The following is a 27,497-nucleotide window of genomic DNA, read 5'->3' on the forward strand; positions in this document are numbered from 1 at the left end:
TCTAATTCTTTGGTCACTACCCAAAGCTCATAGGGAAAGGGTTGGACCATAGATGGACCGGTAAATCAAGATCTTTGCCTCAGCTCAGCTTCCTCTTCAACATGACGGTCCAGTTCAACGCTCCCTGCTGATGCTGCACCAAACCACCCACTCTTTCTCCTCGTGCCATTCTGTCTGCCACGAGTTTCGATCTCACAGTCACTGCTGAAACAAGTTTATATAATCATTTTTATTTAAATGCTAAAAATTCAAGGCTCATCCAACAACCAGTGTCAATGAATACTAAAATCCACAGATATCACGAATAAAAACATCAATTTCATATATCAACAAAATGTCTTCAGTAAATAAAAACGCTTTAAAATTATTTTCTTTGCGAGAAAAACATAAACGATACAAAATACAAGCACAGTAAAAGTATTACAGATGAGCAGGAGGTAAAACCAAAAGGTGAGGTCTGCTGTTCCTCAGTAAAGGGATTGTTAGTGTATGATGCAGGATAAAGAGAGTGGGCATTAGAGATACAGCAGGAAATAATTTTTTGTTTTCTCCTTTTTTTTTTTTTTTACAAAATGATACCATAGAAGATAGGGTCAACAACATCGGACATCAAGAGATAATCCTGTCCAGTTAGTTTGGAATATTTTCCAATCAAATGTAATACATCCATGCAATATAAAGTTTTAACATGACAGTCAAATCATCTTTAACTTGACCTTCCTCTAGCTAAACATCTGAAACACGGTTCAACAATCTTCCCTTTTCAAAGAATAGATAACACAATAACAGAGCGGACAAAAGGGAAAAATGTTTCAAAATTGGAGTTCCAAGTCCAACAACAAAAGCTGCATTGTCCTTTGACCTCCAGAGCCAAACACAATGTTGCAAGCAGTGTAAGGACACTGCCTGCTAGTCCAGGGTTAACCACATTTTCCCAGCCTCCAGTGAGGAAAGGTTGGAGTTCATATCGGGTTGTTTCATCCGAGCTCGCTTGAGAGGTTTGAGTTTGTGACAAAATGTCTATTCAGACGTACTGCTCTTTGGGAAAAGTGTATGCCGCCACTCCCGGGGGAGGAGAAGAAATGCCCGGTACCGAGGGGTATTTAAAGATGGCCGTGGTGTGTGACGGAGGAGAGAAGGTGTTTTTTGGCGTGTTGGTGCCACTGCTGCTGCTGGTTGCAGTGGTTGGTTGTGAGGAGTGGTAGGGGTGGTGGGGCAGAAATGACAGAGGAGGCTTGATGGGAGGGGAGTACGGCTCCGGGTAGTCCTCCTTGTTACAGGCCAGTCTGTAGCTCACGTAGTCCGCTGTGTTTGGAAGCTCTTCATAAAACCGTCCCGAGTGCTGTGGAGAAATGACAGACGCATATTGAAGATGTGTCAGAATTAGAAACAATACACCTACTCTACAACTGGTGTGTACTGGATATACTGTACATGCATGCACACAGTACATCTAGTATGTACTTAAAGGTACCCTGTAAAGTTTCTGACCTTCTGACAAAGAGAACAGAGAGAGGCGGGCCCACACCCATGTTTTAATGAGTGGGCCCGCCTCTCTCTGTTATATTAAAGGTCAGCATTGTTAAAACAAGGGTTGGGAGATATGACGCTATATACAGTTAAAATATGTCCACTGGAAGAGATTTGGCAATACAGTTTCTACCAGGGGAGCTATTAGGGGCAGGCTATGTAGCAAATTATACCCTTTTTCCACCGAATTAACATGTGTATGCAGGTTTTTTAAACACGGGAAATAGGCTAGAAACAGGCTAGAGACTCCTTTCTCATAGAGTGCCCGAGGAATGAGTCCTAAAACCCTGAAATTAGTTAGCACTTTGCCACTCCCAGTTCCCTGGTCTTGGTGTCAATGATTTTTTTGAATGGGTTTTTGGTTAGATGCCTGAGATAAGGTCTGTGGTTAACACACGCCAAAGAGACATTTATGTTTTGTTCTATGACATAAAATACACCAGTAATTACTCCACGCGTGAATTTTGAAACTTTTACGTCTTACAAAAGGGGGTTACTAAATTAAACTACAGAACATCATCACACCAAACATAGCTTTACAGCCATGCTATAGTGGCAATGTTCAGTCACGCCACCTTAGTATAGATTGTTTATAGCCTAACGTTAGTTTTTTCTTATGGCAATTGCATTTAGACTTCAATAATCATAAAAGTGGTGTTTATTTGTGACAATTATTTTGCTGATCAAAACATGCAAGAATCATAAACGCTTGTTTCTCACAGAATCCCACAGATTTTTGACAAGGGAACCAGAGCAATGCTAACTTCCACGTCAGCCTACAGGAAAAGATCACTGGAGCACTCTATTGTCAGTAAAATTGAACCATGTACGTGGCTCTGCAGTAAACAAGCATGCCTTTCTGTTTTTTCAACTTCTGTGTCACGTTCTACTTCACGGCCAACCAGAAAATAGGTTAGTGAACAGTGGAAAGCAGCATGGAGGCCAGTTACAGTGTTATGGTGGTTACTTATTTTTATTTATCTCGTACTTCTTCAGTCTTTCTTTCACACTATCACTCCTGTGCCACAGCCAATAAATACCCATGACTACTGCAGAGTCATTTTGGTTTGAATGCTGATTGTAACCTTTCCCATTACATACAAAAGCCACATGTTAGCAGGTGTTTTGAATTCTTTGAATTCTTGCGTCATCTTGTGAATCCAGCTGCCTCGCAAGGTATTGTGATTTCCGCAGACATGGAGGAGGTGAATGAAGTTGTAAATACAGAAATGATTGGTCTCAGAACCTTAAAGCTTTCATTTTAAAAGCAGTTTAGTTTTACTGTCTCGAGCCTGTTGTTTTATCTGAAGTGTCGTCTCATGTGAGGCAGTTTGGTTTTGTATGAATGAAAGTTCGAAATAAAAGAAAAATATAATCAAAAATGGTTAAGTACAGGTTATTTTAAACCATTACTTAATTGAATTTACAGAACAATTACTGTGTCATGAAGTACCATTAACTTGGCACAAAATAACATATAGTGATAGAAGATTTTGGGCATATCACCCACCTTTAGTTCAGACAGTTTTGAACTGGCTGCCATCACAAGTTCACATTAATGCAAAGACCTCCATAAAGAAATCCTCTGATCACACAGATTCATATGATTACATTAAAGTGTAAGTGTGATTTTGGTAAACATTTTGCAGTTACAAAATGCTGTTATGACTGAGCCCTTAAATACATTCATTCTCATACAGAACATAGTGCAGAGCTTCCACATAAAGAACAGAGTAACGATAGCCAGAGAGTTCTGTGTGTCTACATAAATCAGGGCTGATCTCCAATAAGAGCTGCAGAGAATCTTGCTGCAAGTGCTGTGATAAACGCACAGGTTATGCAGAGTGAGGATTGTCTTCGATTGGATTCTCCCTCGCTCTTTAGATAGGGCAGGACAAATTACATCTTTATCACTGTTACTGACCCAAAACCTGAGCAGAAGTCTAATCAGCCAGACTATTGAAGCATCTGTGTACGTGTGTGGTGCCTTTAAAACTTTTGTAGATATTTCTCACAGTGGCAATAAAAAAGCCAAATATCACTAAAAATACTCAAGTGTTACTAATATTCTGAACCTATTTGTAGTCATATAAGACAAAGAAAATCCTCTGATCATATTTGTGCACTTGTTGTATTTGTTTAGTCAAGTTTTAATGAGTGCTTTACACCTTTATTGTTCACTTACAATGGGCCTTGTTTGCATTTTAACTTGCCATAGCAGGGAAAGCACAGGTGTAATTAATGACGTTAACGATCAGGTGTCCTAGTAAGTCATGGCACTGTGCTAATAAAACAGTATGCATGACAGCAAAATCCTGAAACTGAAGCAGCTAAATGGAATTCAGCCATCATTGATTTTATTATCCACACTGCTTTTTCCACTGTGACATGTCAAAATGTTTTTCTGTGAGGCCTTTAATAGTGTGTTCCAGGCAATCCGTAACTCGTGTTTTCACAACCTGCAACCCGTGAAAGTGCACTGGAACGGCAGTCAAACCCGTAACTTACCACCCGTGAACTCGTACCAGATCGATGTACTCCCAGTTACGCTTTCTGACGTCACACAGCCCTCTAAACCAATTACCTTACTCCTCTAAATAACAATGGCAGCCCTATGGATGCGGTGTTGATGCAGGTGATACATGGTGAGAAATAGACATAAAATAACCCTAATGTTAACGCATTATTGGCAGCCGCTCTAACAGCTGGTTTCCAGTGCAAGAATAATCAATACAAAATACGTTTCCAAACACACAGATAACGTAAAATAAAAAGTATAATAGCATCTGTGACCTTGTGTGCTGTTTTCCTCCTCCGTTTCGCTCAAATGAGCAAGGAGCAGGCACCTTTGGCGATAGAAATATTGGGGACACACAAACATACGGTTCGCCATGTTCAACGTTAAACAGGAAGTAACTGGCAATTTGCCGTAACTTTCCTGGAACGCTATAAAGTCGTAACTTGTGACTTGAAGTCGTGACTTATGAGTTCAAAAGCCTGCCTGGAACGCACCATAAGTATCAGGAGTTTGGTGACCTCACATAATGCAGCACGGCTCTAATCAGAGGTCTCATCAGCCAGAATGTTTGAAAACACTTTAGCATTTGATATTTACTCTGCATCTTAAGACATTAAAGAGCATTTTTTTCTTTATAAATACACAACCTTTGCAAAAATATGAATACGTTGGCAGGACACAAAATGTTGAAATATCAGACAGGAGTTTAGATTATCAAAAGGTTAACATTAAATTATATTTAAATCTTACTAAAGCTACTTAAATATCACCAAACACAGCAGAACACACTATATGTACTAAATATATCGTCTGGGGCGGTAATCACAAATGATCTTATCACTTGGAGTCCTTGTAAATGGCACTGAAAGGTCCTTACTAAGAGCTTCCTTTTGAGAGCTATTCATGAAGCTGCAAGGAAAATTTTTTAGTAAGGAACAAAGAGAGGGTGGGGTTGATCTTATTGCTATCAATGACGTCATGTTATGTGAGTGAACTTCCTCACTATGTGACAGGTGACCGGTCTGCGTTAGTGGATGTGAAAAAGGGCGAATGCTGGCCGGTGACTATCACCTGCTGAGGCGATATTAGTGCTAAATGTAGGCAGTGCCTGATGTAATGGACAAGAAAAGCTAGCTTGTTCATAAATTCAGAGAAATATGATGTTAATGGTACATTTTCAATTTTCTCATGTACCATGCTTCTCTCCCGACTCACTGCCAGTGAGGGAGTATCTCTCATGTGGGGCAGTTTGCCAATATTATACTGTATCCGCTGGTTAAACACGGCAACTATCAGTGTCTCCTCCACACATACTTCATTGCTATTGCTTGCGACTGCAGCTTTACCAGTCAAAGTTCACCAAAGTTGAACTCCACTCAGTGAGAAGATGCAAATTTGCTTTTCCATCAGAAGCAAATGTTTATACACCCCTCTGCTTGCACTGAATGGAAGTGAACGGGAGGCCAATATTCATCAGTGTTAATTACACTCACATGATGGTACACATGATGAAGCGTGAAGATAAATAAAATTTGTATAGATAGATGCTCCTGTTTTCTGTAATAGTAGCATTATGTGTTATTATTATCAGCTACCCGGTGACTGCATTGCTGTCAGATTGTACGGCTTATGTGGGATGTATACTTCTGCGTTGAACTGACGCTGTAGCCTGACATGCATGTCCCCAGAAATGTTACTACACATCACAGCGATGCAGACCTCCTGTCTTTTTATTAATGTATCGTGTGTGATTTATCCTGGCTTTATACGAGCAGAGGAAATCTCTGCTTGTCGCTAGGCTAATTTACACAAAGTAAAATGCTATGGTCTTGTGCTAAAAACATTAGCATGTATTTGTGGGGAAAATGTGTCCAGCAAAAGACAAGTGCTGTGAGTTATAGTGAAGCCGATTTGTGTTCTTGTGGTTGAAATTGTTGCTGTTTTGCCATGTTTAATGTGTGCTTTGAATCAACTAAACTTTACAACACTTCACAGAAACCCTGCCGCCGACTAGTGTTTTAATTGCAGAGGGACACAGACACACCACCGCACAAGTATAAATGCTCACAACAGCATAGCCCACATGCCTAGGCTACGACCTAGGCTCTGAACAGAGCTGACGCACAAGTATAAATCTCGCTTTACTGCCTCAGCCAGCCTAGTAGTAGCATTACTTCTAAACTCAGTTGCAGTTCAGCAATACCAGGTAGGTAGTGCCACTGCAATTTTACAAAATGCCTCTAAATCTTCACAGGCACACCCACAACTCTATGAACATGTGATAAAAAAAACAATCACAACACAAAGGTTACCTGGATGTCATCTGGTCTTTTCCTTATTGGTTGGGACAGTCTTCTGGATGGAGAGTCATTTCTGATCACAGAGAATAAAAGTTAGACAATGAGATGGTTAAAGAGGACACAAAGCATGCTGGGACAACTGAGGAATGACAGACTGTTTACGTACGAGGAGTCATCTTTTCTACTTCTTATTTTGAGCACCAGGACTGTGATGGTGATGCCCATGAGCACTCCAGCAGCCAGTAATAAGGCGATTACGCTGATAACATCACCTGTTGCGATCTGCGGTAGAGGCTTTTCTACAGAGAAAACACACACACACACACACACACACACACAACAATAAATACACTTTTCATGTTCACAGAAACTTTGGGGGTAGAGAAAGTGTGAAATCCAGTGACCACAGACTCCAGGTAAACGTACCTATAATGCTGACCTCCACAGAGGCCGATCGTGTCCCAATGCTGTTGGTTGCATCACACACATAAGTGCCTTGCAGGTCATACGTGACTGGCCCTTTCAGGGTCAGGACGTTGTCTTGGATCTCAGCATTGCTTGGTATGGTGCCGTTAATCCTGCAGAAAATAATGAACATTAACTACAAGTGCACACAAGTAGTGAAACTAAGAGTCTCTGTAATCAACATTTTGTCCACCTAATTGAAGAAATAGTGAAAGTTGCTTTCGAGAATAGACTCTCCAAATTATTCACAATTTGGCCAGACACGTCACAGCCTGATTGATCCATTGTAATAAGGTGGTCTCACACTGACAGTCAGTTTAAGTCAAACACAGACTAACAGAGTTGTACTCACACTCTCCACTGATACAGAGAGACGGCCGGGTTGGCATCAGCTTGGCAGCTCAGCTGGACGTTCTCTCGGTTCAGGTACCAGTTTCCATCATACCCATCCACCGACACATCTGGCTCATCTGGTACCAACACAAACAAATACATATAGCAGACAATGAGCTTGGAGTAGTTTTTTACCTGTGTGGTTATGAGCTTATTGCTTGGTGTGGAAATGACTTACACTGAATATCGAGGGTGACACTGTCAGTGAAGACCTCCTCGTTGTAAGAGGTGACGCACGTCAGCGTCTCCTTGTGCGTTTCTCTGCTGGGCACCAAAATGTAGTCGCTCTGAACAGTGAAGGTCCCGTCTGAGTTCCTGTACTCTCGGGTGGACACTTCTCCCGGCACCCTTGTCTCCCACCTGCTCACATCGACAAGGAATCATGGTCACGACACTAGGATACATCAGTGTAGGCTGATTCATAGTCCAGTGGGTTTTAAACAAATAGGGTGGCATCGTCACCAAACAAGCTCAGCGAACATGCTGTTGTAAAACACTCCAAGTCATCCACTAAGGAACACATTAACACACACACCTGATTGTACCAGGTGGTTTTCCATTGGCAGAGATGCAAGTGGCCACCGGTGTCTTCAGATTAGATGATCGAGCCACCAGTGTCGGCGTGGACAGACTCATCTGAGTTGTTGGACGAACTGAGGGAATTATAACAAACACAAGCATGATAATATATTATAATGTTGAATTTATGACAGCCTGATCAAGGTGCTGGCAGGTAAGATCTTTAACTTTGACACCACAGTATATATGAATAGCACTCACCTAATTAACAAATGAAGCTTTAGCCAAAGTTCAGTGAGGAGGACACTACTTTTTTAAGCTTAGGCTGTAACTTTCTTCCTCACCCTGCCATTCACTCCTTGCACACATGCTCACTATCTCTAGGTGTCATTGCCTGGGGCTGTGAATCGAGTCATCAGCTTTTCTACAGCTGATTCGCAATTAACCAATAGCACAGTGACACACTTTGTCTGTCAGCCTATCGTCTTACTTTCCTCATTTTAATTAGTGTTTTTTACTGCCCACAGTCTTTTCATGCTGCAGCCATGCACCTCCCCATTACCGCCTAGTCTTGTCGGATGCAGCCTCATTTTGCCTCATCAGTCATCAACCTTGTCATCAGCCACCTCCATCACTTCCTACACTCCATGGGGGAATTTATCTTGCTGCCATTCAGATGTTCCACGATCACAAATAATCTCCCTCCGGTGTCCAAGTGCTACAGACTTTTGTAGAATCTTACCAGCACAAATAATCTGCATTCAGATATGCACTCATATTCTGCATTAAACTTTATCTTTATTTCATTCTTCTGTCTCCTGATTGAGATCACCCATCAGGCTCTGTTTTACAAAATTGGCATGGCAACACCATTTTCTAAAAACAAGCTGGTGCCCTGGAAATTTTACAAAATATCACTTCATCATTTATGATCTACAGGTAATGTTCATCCCATGCAACTAGGACTTAAAGTTGAAAACAAAAAGGGTGAAATACCTATTAAATTCTTAAAAAACAACACTGAAGAAACTGTTTTTGTTGTAATTTTTTGGCATATATTGTCGAACAGGTGCACAAAATGTCCAGGGATGTGATCTGAACGTGTTAAAAAGGCATTTTTAATCTCATGTCAACTTTGAATTCAAAATATTTCTGCATTCATTTAACTGTACATAATTTTTTTTGTGTATGACAGTTCATTCTTGACCTTGGAAACAGTAGTTTAATTAAAAAACGAGAATGGTGCTTGATCAGTGAGGACTACCACTGTAACTATGTGTCATCCTCAAAAGGACTGTGAGTCATTTTTGGAAATAAACTTATTTGCTTTAGAGTTAGATGAAAAGGTCAATGCCACTCTTATGTATTTAACTTTAATAAAGCTAGAATCAGGACAGTTATCTTGGTTTGGCAGTGGACTGGAAATGGGGAAACTGCTAGCCTGGTTCTGCCCAGAGGTAAAAAAAAAAAAATGCTTATAAGCACCACAAACTCACTGATTGAAAGTTTATATCTTGTTTGTTTGATCCATACAAAGCTGAAATTTAAGTTTGCTTTAACGTCAGATTATGTGTCTCTACATTTACCATCCTCCTCTATATGTGACACTGACTATCAACCTGTATTTTACCTGAGAATCAGATCGTCACCACTGTGTCTTACCATAGACGGTGAGGTTTACAGTGTTTTCTCGGTTCCCTGCAGGGAATGTGGTGTATTCACAAATGTAGGTGGACTCATCGGAAAGGCGGAGGGAGGAGAAGGTGATGGTGGTGTCCTCTAAAGTTGGAGTCCGGCGCCTCACTGCTGCATTCTTGAAGGTGACACGGTCCCTGTAGGGTGGGGCCACGGACACACCCAGGGAGGGATTGGCGATCGCCACGTTCTGCTTAGTGCCATTCACCAGCTTCTGCCATGTCACCTTATTGAGACAGAAGGATAGAGGAAAACACTGATTAGGTGAAGTGTAGAAGAGCTCTGAAATGAACGACAGACATCTGAGTGATGATATTAATCGAGTAATATTGAGTGGGCAGTGGTTTTAGCCCATTTACTGTTTTACATTATTAATTGCCATTTTCTGAGGCAAACCACAGGTTCTTAAATTGATTTCCTACAACACTGGCAGCCAGTAGTTTCCTTCATTACATTATGGGATGAAAATCAGCTCACAAGCCTGCATTCATTTTCTGTTAGGTGGTAATGCCTCGCTGAAATGAAAATTGCTTCCTGGACAGTGGGAAATCAGTCTGTTGGAAACAGAAGCCAATAATAAAAAATATTGCTAATTGGCTGGAACAGGCTGAAATGCTGCTGGAATGTCCCGGGCATTGATTTTAAAAGAAAAACTGATTGTTTTAGAGCATGGGTGTCAAACTCATTTAAATTCATGAGCCACACACAGCTCAATGTGATCTCAGTGGGCTAGACCAGTAAAACCATTGCATTATAATCTATAACTAACAACACCTCCATGTTTTCCTTTCTTTTAGTATAAAGAAGTACAAGTACATTTTGAAAATGTTTATCAATAACCATTTACAAATAAGAAAAAATTAGTGCAAAGATATGTCTCAGTTTTTCCACATCCAGTCAGTCTTCTCACACGCATGTCATTACACATGCATTTTCCCATAGGTTTTCTCTCCTGTGCAGCAATATTGGCATCAACACATTGAGCTAAAGTGAAGGCTATAGAGGAAGCAGTTTAAAGGAGCAATAAGCGAAATTCATCATTCATCATTCATTCATCAAGGTCCGGCTGCACGTTCATGTACGTTCATGTGAATCCTGCCCCCCCCCCCCCCCCCCCCCCACCTCCTCCTCCTCCTCCTCCTCCTCTCGGAGCCCTTGGCCCTCCCTCCCTATAAAAGGCTACAGCCAGTGAGCAATGGCAGCGCGTATTTTCGAAATGAAATGGCAGAGAGCAGAACGTCCACCTGAAGACGACCAGGATCCGACATTACCTCTAAAGAAACAACGGTTGTTAGCGAAAAAGTTGTCGGATAAAGAAAGGGACAGAACTCGGATTAACATTGGCCTTGCATTTCCAAGGTGGAGAGCACTGCAAGAGCTAAAGGGGCTACAATCTGACTCAGAACTAGCTCTTCTTCTCCTGGACAGGTACAACATAAAGTCAAATGTCTGTTTTAATTAGTGTTACAGTAACGTTAAGCACATGTCGCTATGTCGATTCAATTAAATTTAATGTTACAATCGTAGCATTGGTTAATGTCCAGAGCTTGAGTTATTAGCGGCTCAGTCCCAGCAATGAGTCAGGCGTTTCGGTTGTGTTAGGTGAGTAGCCTGGCAGCCCAGCTAACATTTGCAATTAGCATTGTAAAATGTAGCCCGGCGGGCAGCCTGGCGGCTGTGTTTAGCTATTCCCCTGCCTACTTCAATGATGATGGTACCTGTAATAAATGTAATATATTTGCTGAAATGGAGGCGAGGCTCAGTGACTAGAAGAGCTGGTAGAAGCGCTCCATAGCTGCAAGCTACTCCAGTAGCTGTAGTAGCTCTAGTGCTAACTCTGGGAGCTAACGCTAACATTCCTCTTTTCTCCATGAGCCTGGCGGGCTCATGGGCTCACGGAGAAGAGTTGGAACATTAGCATGGCAGCCGACTAGTGCTAACGCTAACGTCTCCACACTAGAGCTCGCTGGATCCGAGAAGCAGGCTCCCAGAACGTTAGCATGGCAGCCCACTACTGCTAACACTAACATCCCCACGCTTCTCGGCTCCGACTCACTGAGCCTGGCGGAGAAGCGTGGGGACGTTAGCACTAATGGGCTGCCATGCTAACATTCCAACTCTTCTCCGTGAGACCGTGAGCCCGGCTCCCGGCTCAGTTGGCGCGTTAGTGTGGCAGCCGAGTAGTGCTAACGCTAACAGGAAAGCAGGGAAATAGCTAAACACAGCAGAGACCGAACTGCTAACTGCTAAACTAAGTTGGCTGTTTAGGTTTTATTTCCTCGCCCCTGTGGTGAGTGAATCTGCCTGCAGTGAGAGCGGGGGCTAACCGGTGCTTCCTCCTTATGCTCCACTTCACTCAGCTGCTAACATAGCCAGTTAGCCTCCGCTAGCTTCCCAGCTAGCGGCTCTCCGTTTGGATCCAACTGGAGCACCAAGCCCTGGTTTGTTATTCAGGTTAATGTGGGAAGAAGCAGCGGTTATATCGGGCAGCTGAATGAAGCTGAGTGAAGCGGAGCCTGCGGAAGAAACACCGGGACCGTCTGGATGTGATAGTCCGTGGAGGTGCTGCAGTACTCGACGGCACAGACAAGGCAAGTGGGGGGGAATGTCGGAGAGCAGAGGTAGAGGGAGGAGTGGCTCATGACACACTTTGTTTTGCTCTACAGGCAGTGCACAACAGCGAACCTAGCGGTGAAACGATTTCGCTTATTGCTCCTTTAAGTTATCCTGTGCCTTACAAACCATTTACAAATCAAAAGTTTTGGCAGTGTATTGGCAATGTGGTTCCACTGATACTGTTTTAAGATAGAAGTCTGATGTGGATTCTTTTGTAAAGATTTTGCAATTTTTTTGCACAATGTTCAATTTCTTAACATCTGTCCACAATAAGTATTCATTGTTTTTTTCACGGAACTGCATTTTACATAGAGCAGGCTACTCTCTGTTTAACTTGCTCCTGAAACCTGGCACCTCTTAAGCCCAGAGTACACTGTGCGATTTTGGGCTGTCTCAGATGAAAGATGACCATCGTGAATGAAACGTGACGATATCTTTGGTCACGGCTCTAAAACAGTGGTCCTGAGTCGCACAGTGAGAGAGGTTCAAGGATGGCCATGGTCACAGTCTTGCGATCAAAGACAGCCTGGGATAAAATTCTAACAGTGTCAGAAATTTGGGATGACCATCTCACTGTGTGACTGCTGTTACCACCTGTGTCTACTAACCAATAGCAACCAAAACCAACACTGGCGCTAACTGAAGCAAATAGCTGGATAGCAGCTCGCCATGGAGGCAAAAGGCGCAAATAGAAATGTGTGGGAATCCAGCAAAGAGGAAAACCTTGTGGAGCTGTGGCAGCAGAAATCTTGTCTGTAGCTATGATGTGTCCTCCAACTCTAAGTACGAAGCATGGGAAGAAATAGCAGCGGAGTTGCAACTACCTAGAAGCTAGCAAACACACACAGACACACCGCAGTATAATGTATAGGTTATTTAATAATGTGACCCTCTATGTTGTGCTTCACAGTTGGAGAAGTAATAAGCCGTGCAGCAACCTTGCACACTTAGTAGGGGAAGCTTGTATCATACGTCGTAGCCTGTGTTTCAGTAGGTGCTGTTATCGCACGGTCTGCGTACATCACCCTTGATGTCGTGCCCAGGTTTATTAGATCCATGTCGCACAGTGTAGCTGCACTAAACTCATAAGATTGCTAGAATCTCACAGTCTGTAGGAGGCTTTAGATATCACAGGTGCATCAATATGAGGTTTGCAAAGTCATCCAGTGCACCAGACTGGACCATTTTACAGGCCGGTTCTGGCCTGTGGGTCGTACCTGTGACACCCCTGAAGTTTATATTTTCAATTTGGACATTTTGTTTTGTATGTGTCCTTTAAGTAAGCAAGAATCGGCAGTACATATGAAATCTAGCCTCTGATTTTCTAATGCAGGCAGGCAGTCCAAAATGCATCTGAGGTGCTCTGATTGTAGTTAGATATCCTTTATTGATTCATGGATAAACCAGCATCTTTCAACTAGAGAGTCTTCAACAGGGTACCTTGATGAAGTATCTTAATAATATCGTATCGTAGGGCCCTCAGGGTACCCTGATGAGGACTCTCTAGTCTTCGGCTCAAATGCATTTTTGGACTGAATCAGCTGGCCAGTCACTGTTTTTTTATCTTTATATGACTATTTGCCCTATTCCTGAAGAGCACATGATTTATTTCAAATTAACTAGACAGTGTCTTAACCCCATTCAGCACTCCCTATTTTTTCTTTAAGGTTATGTAGTTATCAGGTTGAGGTAAGACATGGTAATGTGCACTAAAATAGCAGTCACTGTGAAGACTGTTGCAAATAGTTGCTTATTTATCAGGGTGGGAATCACCAGAGGCCCCATGATACAGTATTTTTAAGATACATAGGTCACGATACAATGTTATTGCGATTTTAAACATGTTAAAATACGCTGATTATTGCGATTTATGACCTTTGTTTGTTTGTTTGTGTTTTGGCCAACTCAAAAATGTAAATTCAACATTCACTATCTCTGTTTTTGTTCTGTATCATCTACTGAGAGAAATATCAGTCTCTTTCGCTGCTAAATGTGTTGTGAATATGAATGATATTATTTGTATTTTACGTTTCAATCTGCATACTCGTGGATTTAACCCTCAGGTGGATTGACTGAGTACCTGGGAGATTTTGACAGGCGGGGAGCTGTTGATGAACCGACAGCGGAGATCCACCTTTGAGCCAACATACCCCGACTTCCCATCATCCATTTCCACAGTCTGCCCATGTATCCCTGGAGGAGAAACACAACAACGTAAAAATACTTTCACCCACGCCGGGCATTCACACACACAAAATACACACGCGTTGGCAGTATCAGACTGGCAGACTGTGAGCACTTCACAGTCAGCACAGCATGTTGAGCTGATCAAGAGAGCTGAGCTGTCAAAGGTGATAGTGTTCAGCAGCGTGAGAGGTGCGCTGAGGTCAAAGGTTGGGGATTAGAGTGAGGTATAAATAAGCACGATTTGTTTGGTTACTGTTCGCACTGACTTACTGATCCCTTTTAACAAATCCACGGCACCTACACCCACTTCCTGAGTGTACATAAGTCACGTGTGTGTGCTTGTGTCTATCGGGTACACTGTCAGTAAAATCATGTTTAATGTAGATGTGGTTCATAACGAATACATTAACTGTTATTAATGATGCCGGATGAAGGGCAATGATGGTTGAACAAAACAGCTCAGGACAATGGCTGCTCGCTTTCTCATAAACAGTTGGCTGCACAGTATGCACGCACACACACACGCACGCACACGCACGCACACGCACGCACACGCACATACCTTTCATGTTAAATAGCTATCATTGTACCTCAAATGTCAGCCATCTTTGATTAACATATGAAAATCCTTCCTATTAAAATGTCTTTATCATTAATAACTTTTCATTACGAAATCCTTTTAATTTTATTTTTATAGTCAAATCTATATAAAAATAAAAGCTTATATATAAATAAGAAATAAAAGAAATGCATCCAGACATGCCAAACTAAAAAAATAGAAATTATGTTTACAACATTCTTAATGTTTTTCAAAATATAAAGTGGTTTCACTTTATGTATTTAAAATGTAATTAGTCTAGATTACCTAGTGTGCATTTCTATTCATAGGGCAGTGATACTAAACTTAAATCTGGCTCGTTAGAGTGCAGGGTAGCCAGCCTACTATTTTTTTTAGGGATTTTTTATATTGGAATTGAATGTAAATAAGGTGGCAGAGTGCATAAAAAACTGTGAAATAGAGCTACTTTCTATTTAAAAAAAAAAAAAATCTGTTTATTTCCTTGTGCTACAAAAGCACATGGTTAGGCTTCTGAAAAAAACACCATGGTATGACTCGACATTCATAAGGGAAGTGAACACCAGGCTCCTTGGTGAAAGTCCGGTGTTTGTTGCACCAATCCACCACCCCACTGCCCGCCCTAATGAGATTTCCCAGCTCCTTAAATTACATTGTTATCCAGCAGAATTATACACTGACGCTACCCGGCAACATATCATACTACTGTGATAGGATGCCTTTTTCGTCAGTGTCTGACGCTGAAACCACTGACCAAGCGTATGTATTTGACGACTTTGGAACAAGAATGGGTTGCAGAGTGAAGCAAGTTAAGTATCTCTGTTAAAGGGGAAAAATCATCACTTTCATCAAAACTTACCTTGAAACTTTTACTTGAAATCTGGTAAATTCTCACTTGTAATACAAAAATAAAAGTTCTGCAACATACAACCGACATACACGTTAACTTCACAAACGAGATGATCATGTGATCTCTTTCTTTCCTCCTGAGATCTATTTGGCTTCCTCTTTTGATAACACAATAAAAGCTCCTGAGTGGGCTTCCTGTCAGAGTCTCACAACACCTGGCTACAAGTACAGGGTAATATGTATTTGTGACAAAGCAGCAAAATGTTCGTCATTCAATAAATGTCATTATGGAAACAGACTTTTCAAACATTCGGCTGGCAACTTTTATCTTTCTCAAACATTTAACGCCACAAACCAGGCGACTGGAAATTTTACTACATGAATACAACTCTCAGTGAATGACAGTGTGAGTGTAACCCATATCTAGAGGTGATTTCCATTTTTGACATATTGTATTTAAAAAACAGATACAATGAGGTGCCGCAGTTCAAGGTTCATCATGTGGTCCAATATTTCCATGTTATTAATGGAGGGATATTGATCGGTCCATCAGTGTTCTGGTTTAGTCTCCATCACAGAGGCAACCAATCAGGAACACCTCGGGCTGACAGCGCAGCGGTCAAAACTAAAGCTGGTCATCCCTCTGACAAGCTCCTCTTGTTAACCAGGAGTCATATTTTCACCCACAAACAGAATCTCAGCAGCCTAGTATTTCTGTCAGAGCTGTGTAGGAGCTTCCTCAAGAAATGTGCCAACATGTATTTTCTTGCAGGCTCACAATAAACAACAGCTGAATAATAGCTTCTTCTTGTGCCGCTAGGGAAAGGTTTCACCAAACAGTCATTATTGGCTGATTATATATAAGAAATACTGTAATGTGATATGTTCTCTTGAGATTTATTATCAAAAAGAAGCAAATAAATATTTTTAAAACATATGTATAATGTACATACTGAAGGTGTTTTTGTGGTAAGTTTTCAGAGGTTTGTGAAACACCCACTCTTGAGAACTGGGACAGATCATGTCCCACCAAAAAAAAAAAACAAAAAAAAAAACACATTGTTTTTGGGGTGAAATATATATATTTTAAATTATTTTTTATGAAATAAATATGGTTTATTAAATATTGGTCTGCTTTCTTGTCCCAGACAAGAATTCATAACTTAAAACAATTAAAAAATTTGTTCAAAGCCTAAAAAATGTAAAACTAAGATTATATACTGATAACATCGGTGTCAAAATGTACTGTTATATTCATCTTTGTTTTAAAAAATATTTTTTATGAAAATGTTAGCCCATAAAAGTCTCAGATTTTTGTCAGCTCCATCAGATTTCATCATCATCATTTAATCAACCATAAAAGGAGTAAGCTATATCCCAAGGACTCCTGCCTCGCTTCCTGTTTGCCAAAAAGCAGGAATGCTGCTCAATAGCTGGTCAGCTTTCTATTTTTTTCATAAACTCATTTAACACTATGGATATTGAGTGTGTCTCAACCATAACAGGTCAACTCCATAGCCCTTATACATCAAAACTAAATAAGAGTTATGGTTTGAAAATCACTATTTTGATCAGCATTGAGAGAGCCCTTGGCAACTTGAAAAATAAAATGGCTACTCACTACGACTGCTGTGAAACTTTTTGGCCCGTTACAAGGTTTAAAAGTCAAGACTTTGACCCCTCCCAAATAATAAGGGTTTGTCCCAATTCTCAAGAAGAAACGTAAACTTTATTTTCACAGAATGAAGTCAAACAGCACTGGAGTCAGTGCTAATTTCCTTCTGACATTTTAAATTTTGAACTCTCTTGTCAGTTCTTATTCTTGTTTTGTTTTCTCGCTTGGTATTGCAGGAATATTTTAAGTAAGCTGAAAGTTACTTGTAACATGACTTTTCCTCAGACTGCACTCCAATTGAAAATGTCCCAAAATGACATATGACTACATTAAAGTGATGGCCACGTAACCCAACGTGTTCCCATCTCAACCTGTCAAATATCCCCACTTTGTCTGTGGACTTCCATGTCTACATGTGAGGCTAGGTATCCTCCTGTATCTGTTGTTGACCTTCCAGGACGCTGTGTCAATTTACTCTTGTTACACACAAAGTACACTTCCATTTTCACAGGAAATGTGCATTTTCTGGTTCTTCGATGCATACAGTCTTTTTCAAAACAAACGTACATCGGCAAAACACTTTGTATTTACATTTATTTCCTTGTGCAACAAAAGCATGTGGTTAGGTTTTCACAGGGGAAGTGATCAGCAGGCTCTTGGGTAAAAGTCTGGGGTTTGTTGGACCCATCCACCTACCCTCTCACCCCCCCATAGGGACTTTCCAGGTCCCTATATTATGTTGTCACTGCTGACTAGGGCTGCCACTAACGATTATTTTCATTGCTGACTAATCTGTCGATTATTTCTTCGATTAGTCGACTAATCATTTCATCGAAAAATATGTTAAAATGTTGAAAAATGTCAGTCTGTCTCGCCCAAACCCCCAAATACATCATCTAATGTCTTGTTTCGTACTCACGCCCAAGGGTTTTAGTTCACTGTCACAGGAGAGTGTGTAAAGCTGCCAATATCTGAACGTAAGAAGCTGCAGTAAGAGTATTTTGTGGTACTTTTATAGTACTTTTCTATGAAAAATGACTCAAACTGATTAGTCAACTACTAAGATAGTCACCGATTATTTTAATAGTCGATTAGTCATCGATTAGTCGACTAATCGTGGCAGCCCTACTGCTGACATTTCAAACTGACACTGTCTACTAACTAAAGCTGCCTGGCGGCATATCATACCATCATGAAAAGTGCCTTTTTTGTCAGTGTCTGAATCTGAAATCACTGACAAAGCTGGGGGTATTTGACACGTTGGGAAGGAGCACAGGTTGGATAACCCTAACCCTAACAGAGGCCCAAGGTTTGGGAAAAGAGGAGGAAAGTATAAAAAAAAAGTTGATACCTGTGGTTCTGCCGCATCATTTTTGATCCAGCAGTGTTATAGATGTGCAATCCTAAAACGAGTACTGTAAAGTGGAAGACTTAAAGAGCCCTCACAACAACATCAACCTTTGTTTCACCTGTTACTATATATGAGATCTGTCTCCTAAAACCTGCATCTTTTAAAAGAATATGTTGATGAATTCGCTGGTGTCATAGGTTACATTGAGCTATGTAATTCACAATGAATTTCAATGCATTATGATTTGTTTTAAACTGATTTATAGGACACAAAATGCATTTTTTTACAGAGAAAATGCCCAACATGTTAGTGCTGAGCTAGTTTCTCATCACCCTGAAAGATAAAAACTTGCAAACAAAGCCTCAATTACATTATGATGATCAGAATTTATTATCTCCCTACTTTAATACATTTGCTTGGTCTGGTTTTATAATATAAATCTGCAGAGAAAGCATTTAATATGCAAAAATGTATCCGGTATAAGGTACATTGTGCATGTTCTATGCATGCAAAAATACACACGCAAAAGCTTGGAAGTAGAGAAAGCCCTTTTAAACCCATCTGCACTGCTGACATCAGTCATTAAAAATACGACCAACATCATCTCATGATGCCGAGTACGATCTGAGCTGCATGTGTTTCATTATATTAATAAGTTTAATAGTTTTGTATTAGAGCAGGAGTTCACTACACCCACTTTTATAAACCGTTGTGTGCAGGTCGTCTGGAGGGAAGAAGGCCAGCAGTGGAAGTAGATTACAGCATTTAGGATATTAAAGTGCATCTGCATTATAGTCCGGTTGCTGCTCTACAAATGGACAGCTCACAGTTACAAAATCCTATGCTGAAATATCTTGTAGATTCAGTTTTTAAACCTCCATACGTATAAGAAATACCTTCAGTAGTTTAACTTTTTCGTCAGTATTGATGTTATTATTAAATGCTTCATAGGAAACTATTGTTAATGTATGACCCTGACTGTGCCACAATGCTAGAGAAATGCTTCATGTGATTCATGTTAAACTGAGAGTTTATCTGAGACAACATTTGCTGTTTCGAGGACATTTCTGTGATAATTTGAGTCCTGGTTTCATCAGGTTCAGCCTTATATTTAAAAAAAAAAGATCTGTAACATTCTACCAATTCTCAGTTTGACGACATTTGCTGATTAGCAATCTTTGCTTTGACAATGACAATCAGCTTCAGCCCCTTCTTCAATTTCTCCAAACATCTAATATTTACACCAAATAAGCACTTGCATTATTAAAATGCATCACACCTGTGTAAATTCATCTCAATCACCCAGTAAAATGTCAAATTACAAATAAAACATGTCACTGAACTTATGGTAGACTTTTCAACAAGATTTTCGCACACTTACATCTATGTAGTATTTCACTTCATCCTTCATCACAGCATACGTCTGCTCTGAAGAAGGTCTGGTATTCCGAAAACTCAAAAATAAAGTTAAATACTGCACAGATGTAAGTGTGCGAAAATCTTGTTTTTTTTTTTTTTTTACCAGTTTGGACTTACTGATGTTTCCAGCACCTTGCCAAGACTAGGCTGGGTAGAGCAGTGGTTGTCCTGACCTTTGACCTTTCAACATTTACCACCTTGTTTTTACATTATACTGCTAAATCAATTTCAATGAAATGTTGCCGGTAATTCTAACCTTGCTGGCATTTTAGATTTCCTCAAAAACATATTAGCCCATGCAAAGTAAATTCATGAACATAGTAGACAATTGGGTTACAATATAAAAACTGAAAAAGCAATTTGGATGCAGAATGAAATGTCTGTAGCTCCACAACTGGACGGGGGCAATGATTTAAACTTTATTTTCACATTAATATAACACTTTTATAACTAAAACAGCTGATTGATCACATTTTCTGAAATGTGCTGAAAAGACTGATACCACTCTCATATAATGAAGTTAAAGTTACAGCTAACATCTGTTACCTTAGCTTAGCACAATCACTGCAAACAGGCAGCCTGGCTTTGTCCAACATTAGCAGATAATAAAGAAAGAAAACAAGTGTATTTCCAAAAATGTTGAGCTATGCCTTTAAAGAGAGTTCTATGGGAGAAGATCTGTGGTGCATTAATGGCTCCTCGCCATTCTATCCATACATAAAAACATGCTCAGTAAATACAGAAAAGATTCAAGTCAGTCTGTAATTTCTACCAACCCTGCCTTGTATCAGGATGATAAAATGCCTTTCATTTGTTTCTGTATCTATTTCTTTGTCTCAACACACTATCTTCTAAATACAAACACACACATGTATCCCACTGAGAGACCCCCGCCCTCCACTGAGCTCTGCTGCTGAGCTGATTAGGGGCTTTAGGTGAGGGCAGAGCAGACAGAGAGCCTACCTCACTGTCTCACACACACACACACACACACACACACACACACACACGCTTTCATATCTCGTTGGTGCCTCACATCTCTCCCACCTTCCTCTCTTCCGCTGTGTCCATTCACATTCTTCTATTGTTTAAACCATGGGAAATGACCTCACCAGCCCTCATGACAAATATCTATAAACAGCAGCCCACTGGAGAGACACCACCATGGGAACATGACAAAACAATAGCAATATTGTTTCACACTTGAATGTGTAACATGCAAAACAGCAAGAGCATCACAGCGTGCTGCTGGGCTCTTTGTTCGTATCCTGAGTGGATATCCTCCATCTTTCTTCATCATTCTCATTATGTGACGAGCCATTTTTAACCTTTTCTCATGTGCGTGAGAGCTCAACAGAGAAATAGTGGCCCGTTTTGCTGTGGGCTTTCTGGGCAAAAACCTAAGATATGATACTTCTTTTAATTTAACTTTTCTTTAAGCAAGAAATTCTCTTTGAGATCAAGACAGAGTGTTCTGGCCACTGTATGAAGTTCACTATGTTCATTATTCTTAGTTTGCTCATAGCGCTAACACAAAGGGCAGCTGGGGCTGATGGGGAGTGTTGGCAATTTTTCAAGATGTCAAATTCAAAAATTTGACTTGATGATGTCACTAAATGAAAGCGTCACCAAAGTCACTGCAATTCATCCCAAGCGAGACATGAATGCGTACACCAAAGTATTAGGGTATAAACGTAGGAACAACATTGTTGCCATCAGGTGTTGCACCCTGGAAGGGCAAAAGGTTTTTGACTGCTGTGGTTGTGGAGGTTGTGGCTGTGGACAGTGTGCAACATGCTTAAAGCTGTGTGTTCAGTTTGGATAAGATAAAGAAATGGACATTTATTAAACCTATGTTTTGGTTGCTCTGCAACTGGTCCTGCAGTTTATTGTCTAAATTCAACACAAACAAGGAAACTGTGGCATCAACTGTGCAAAGACACCTGTGTCACAGGTCTGTGTCATTGCACTGGAAGCACCAGGAACTCTCTCACTATGCCGTAAGCAAAAATCTGCCAGATTGTGCGGCAGGAGGAGGAGCTGGTGGCGCATCACATTGTCACTCTGACGTCATCACATATTGACGTTTGGTCATGGACTGTCCATGTCCAGATACGATGTGCAAGGTACCCTGGGCGCGTGGTTGTTGACATTCTGCCTGTTACATGCATTGTCTTCTTTCAAAATACACTTCTGTTTTCACAGGAAATATAACGTTTACTGCCTTAACTTTCATTCTTGTCCTGCTGCATCTCCCCCGACGTGGCTAGGTGCTATTAAACTATAACAGCGACCTGCCGTGTATCATGCCGACATTAAAGGACGGCTTTTTTGTCTGTGTCTAATGACACAAGTCACTGCCTAAGTGCCAAATTTCAACGACTTCGGAGTGAGACCAGGTTAGGTGGCACCGGGGGCGCCTTAACATTGTTGACCACCACACCGCAGTGACACAGACCTGGTTGAAAACTGGCAAAGTATCCCTGTAAGACGAATTACTGGAAGCCAAAAATATCACCCTCAGCGTGGAGCCAGAGGAAAAGTCATGGGATCACCAAACTCAGTCAGCATTCTGTCAAAAAGTTGAGATACTTTAGTCCAAGTGGTACACACACACACACACACACACACACCTATGAAGACTACCATACATACATTAAGTCATGCTGCTAGCATGGCTAAAAATATTAAAGACCAGTCGAACACAAAACCCATAACCAGCAGCCATAAATCAACAGATATCTGGACTTTTAAAATGTACTCCTGATCATTTTAAACAGGGAAACCTAAATCTGCAACTTTTGTTCATGGATAAAAAAGGAACCTGAACCAAAAATTACGATCAGCATATTTACAGAGGTTAGTGTTTGGCCAAATTAAAGAGAAAACTGAAAAAGAAAGCAGAGAGAAAATCAAAGTGCCAACTGTTCTGTCACAGTGGCACCAAGTCACTATTTTAGGTGTTTACAAGTATGAGTTGGACATAATTATCTGCAATGGTGCTGTTAGTAAAGATCACCACATTAAACTGCAACATTTCAGTGCTGAACAAACCACATCTACCTTCAGCCACCAGAAGGCCACACAGATGCTAAAAAACTGACCTCTTGCAACAGACGAGAAAATGAAAAAGCACAGTGAGAGAAAGAGAAGAGGACGGATTAACTGTTTAATCTTTAGGCCATCAAATCTGTGATTGATCGGGGATTACACACTGTGTTTGTGTCTTTGGCCCTGTGATTTACAGTGCAGGGAAACCTGATGCAGAATGTAGACCGACTGACACACACACAAAAACACACACAATGCTCGGAGTAAAACCTCGCCATTGCATAACTACGTGCAGCCTGAAAGTGACAGAGGTTCAGCTGGTTTGTGATACAACTGCACAGCAATACCTGTGACTGGGCTGTTATTTCACATAGCAGTTAACAGACTGCAGTGTGACAGCAAACTTTACCAACAATGGAAACTGACTTTTGGACATTCACTTCAAATCATGTGTGTCCCTCTTGATTTCTGCCTGATAGAAATGAGAAATCACTTTCTCTCTTCTCATTTTCCACTAAATCGATTATAATCTCTCTTTGTTTTTGATTGGGATTCGTGCACACGCGCGTGGATACACATGCGTGTTTGTGTGGGTGTGTAATCTGTGGCACTGTAGGAACGTGGAGTGTGCACTTGGCCGGTGTTCAGCAGGCAGCTCACAGGATTATGATGACTGCTGCTGCGTCTGTGTTTTGGGACATGAGAGGAGAATAAAAACCCAAGGGAGAGAGGAGATGGAGAGAAATAAATAAAATATCTGTGGAGGAAGATCAATTGATTGAGAGACAATGAAGGGGGAAAAGACTTTAAACAGGCTGACTCTGGAGAGGGAGGCGCACAAAGAAAAGACAAACAAAAGAGGAAGAGGACAGAATGGCTGTGTGCTTGTGCTGGATTATTTCTTTGGGGTAGCTTCTGTGTGTTCCAGCTGCAGACGGTGGATTATGCAAAAATTCATGAGCATGCCGGCCTGTCAGTCTCAGTCAGCCTTTTTTGTGTCTTCCTGCAGTGAAGGATTGCAAACTCACATGTGAAAACATATCAGTGATTGCCTGTGACAACCTGCTGGGGCACCCGACAGAGGCTGACAGACTCTGAGTGTACACCAGCCAGGGGAAGACAGACACACTGCAGCAACAGTCGGCAGGCAGGGACTTGGCAGCGATCATGTTGTTATACCCTTCCTGCTCCCTGTGCAGCTCTAATCCACTGCTCTGTCCTTCAACATGACAATCCCACACATGGCGTGGACTCACAATCAGTAATAACACATACACACATGTATGCACACCAGCAAATTACTGCTCAGCTAGCACATGGGGGGGGGGGTTACCACTGACTGAGTGAAAAAAGCAATCACAGCAGATGTCACAGCAGCTAAACACATCCGTATGCCGCCACAATCGCTTTTGTCATTACGTAATATGTATACCATCACCCCCCTTTTTATTACACCGCCACAAGACTGATGCCGGCTGCATGTTTGGCCCCAGCTTAGTGTGATTACACAGCTGCACCTGTTACAATGAGGCAAGAGTGAGTCCATTCATACACACACACACACATGCACACACACACTGTAAGATATGGGGATGCCATCTGCAGGGGCGGACACATCTTAGTGTGATTACACCAGTGCACCTGCTGAAAGAAGGCAAGTTTGACAACTGTGTAGGGTTGACTGAAAGATGTAAGAAGCTGCTGAAATGGTCTAATTTGGCTTATGCACTGATCAGGAGTAAAAGTCACATAGTTTAAGAGTTTAGTTTAAATCATTTGGATATAAAGTTTATGAAGTTTGATGCTCCTACACCTGTCAGAGTTGCATCGAATACAGCAAAATTGCCACTAACATGCTGAGCAATATACAGCATGACATATTTAAAGGACCTTAAACCTACAGCAGTGTTTATCAACTTCCAGCCCAGGGGCCAGATTTGGCCCACAATACAATGCTGGGTGGCCCATCTACCATTTGTAATTCAAAATGTAAATAACTTGATTCATGCTGGGAATCTTCTTGTGTGTTTTGAATGTAAATAAGGTGCCAGAGTGCATAAAAAAGAATTGAAGTAGTGCTCTTATTATCAAAAAAAGAAAAGAAAGAAAGTGCAACAGGAGGATCCACTGGACCCCCCTGACAGAGGCCCCCACAAAGCCCCAAATATCCTCAAATCCTAGAGACCCCCCTGTATACACCTGACCTGGATTTGCCTCAGCAAACATCGAAAGGTTGCAAGCATCAAATTAATTTATTACATATACTGATAAATATTATATATATTGTTTTTAACCTGGTCCCCTGACATTTTGCAAAAGTGGTCAAAGCAGGTTGAGTGTCCCTAGCCTTCATTATATTCAGAATTAACTTAATCTTAAAAATAATGAAAAAAAATCATCACGTTCACCCTATGTAGGGTTGATAAGTTTGAACTAATGGCTTTAGTGATACTTGATAAATCATTTATTGATCCTTCACAGGTCAGTTGTAAGTCATCAAGAAGAACACCTGGGTTACAAAGATGTGAAAAATCTTACTACCATCACAGTCTGGCAACCCAAAAGCTGTTTGCATTAATGGCTTATAACAAATTATAAAACTGTGGTAAATAACTATTAATAATTAATTTAGAAATTACAACATATAAGCCCTTTATCAAGAGTGGCTATTCAGAAACTGGTATCAATTGTTTGATTTTAAAATTTGCTCTTATATTAAATTGTGATTAAAATGATGTGGGTGATGATATGCCTTTTAATTAACACTTAAATGACATGTAATACTGTTTTAAAATCAAATTGATCAAAATAATAGCAGAAGTAGAAACATGTTTAAACTACCATGCTCGTGAGAGTACAAGGTACAGAAGGTTATGAAGCAACTACCTATTTGATCCAATTTATATCTATGATGCTGTGATTTCTACTTTGAAATGATCCATGTTCCTTTTACTTTTCGACCTCTCCATTGTGTCTGCACCTCTTCCTTTGTGATTGGTATAGATTTACTGAAAGACAAATCAATCATGTCACCTGGACTCACACCGCCACAGTCCCATCACTATTACTTAACAGGTGCTGAGGAAAGCAGAGCAGCCTACCTGGAATAACACAAGTTGTCATCAGGAATATCCAAAATCCAGTGCTGTCCATGCCCAAACCTCCGTTGCCAGCTTCTCGCTGTGGTTAAATTCCCAGTGTGCACTTGTTTGACGCCTCCTGCCTCCCAGACTGAGCACACGGCAGCGGGTTCAGCTTCAGGTCTGCCTGTCAGGGTCCGGTCAGGTCTCCATGTATGCGACAAACAGAGCACACACACACATACACACACACACACGCTCCCGGGGATTCACAAAGATTTGTCAAACTTCACTCCGTAGCCTGTGTGTCACTTTTTCTTTTCTGCCACTCTAATTCCGACTTCCCTGTGAGAGGTGACGGAGCTGCAGCAGTCTCTGTCCGGCTGAGGCTTGGCGGGGATAAAGCAGCTTAACGCGTGGGCAGATTATTTCCGAGATAGCCTACCCCCAGTCCCGACCGACTACTATCTATCTGTCAATGTGTGTGAGGGCTGAGCTGAGCTGAGCTGAGCAAGCCGCCGTCCGGTGTGAACAGTTAGGGGGAAAAAAAGGCGCAGTAAGGCTATTTTTAATGAGCAGACTCAATAGATGCAATTAGGGGCCCAGACAGGGACGGAGCTACAGGAATTAGAGCCGGGTGACTGTGGTCCCCCACACATAACCACACATTGTGCTGTTGTACCTGATGCCTCCTCTCAATAATGAGCTTGGATCTGTTGTTCTGCCTGGCTTTTCAATGAATGAATTGATAAATCAATAAATGAATGAATGAATGGACGATCATGCAGTGTTTGCTCTTGATTTAAAGGGAAATTTCGGTTTATTTCAATCTGTCTCCTATCATCCTGAATTTGTTTCAAGTGACTAGTGACATAAAAATAATAGGTAGCATGTTAGCCGTTAGCCTAGATACAGCCAGGGTGCATGGTAGCGTCAGACCTGTTAAAACGTAAGTGAACGGGCATACTTCAAGTGCAAAGTTAGTCCACTAAACAAGCTTTTTTTCCACAAAGACCGCCTCATATCGTTAGGATAAATGTCAGAGAACATATAGAAAACGACATGTAAACGTGTTGTCTTACCTTACCGGTGTGCTGCCATGTTTGTTTACATTTAGCTCTGCTTTCCAAAGTGCGGCCGAAATATGGTGAGCTCTAGATAAAGCCCAGCTAGATACTACTCCAGGTCTCGTCCTCGGTCACATCCAGACCTTGAAAATAAGGCTGCAACCGGTCCTATTCCTTGCAACAGAGGCATTCCTCTTCTGTGGGCACTGGGGCACAGCATTCACAGGTACACCACCAATCTCCAGAGCTACGCAGCCTTGCAGCA

General features: G+C 41.2%; 1 protein-coding gene across 1 annotated transcript; it reads right to left on the reverse strand.

The window, feature by feature from the left end:
- Window positions 1-214: 214 nt before the first annotated feature.
- On the reverse strand, window positions 215-26,676 carry nectin1a (nectin cell adhesion molecule 1a). Its single transcript, XM_033638696.2, has 10 exons — window positions 26,187-26,676; window positions 14,117-14,229; window positions 9,388-9,646; window positions 7,742-7,859; window positions 7,385-7,566; window positions 7,166-7,283; window positions 6,775-6,926; window positions 6,515-6,647; window positions 6,361-6,421; window positions 215-1,342 (listed from the first exon to the last, which is right to left on the reverse strand). The coding sequence occupies exons 1-10, from the start codon at window positions 26,236-26,238 to the stop codon at window positions 1,025-1,027; spliced, it is 1,506 nt and encodes a 501-aa protein (XP_033494587.1). The 5' UTR covers window positions 26,239-26,676; the 3' UTR covers window positions 215-1,024.
- Between the last annotated feature and the right edge of the window lie 821 nt (window positions 26,677-27,497).

Source organism: Epinephelus lanceolatus, chromosome 11 (assembly GCF_041903045.1).
Source record: "Epinephelus lanceolatus isolate andai-2023 chromosome 11, ASM4190304v1, whole genome shotgun sequence".
Classification (NCBI taxonomy): domain Eukaryota; kingdom Metazoa; phylum Chordata; class Actinopteri; order Perciformes; family Serranidae; genus Epinephelus; species Epinephelus lanceolatus.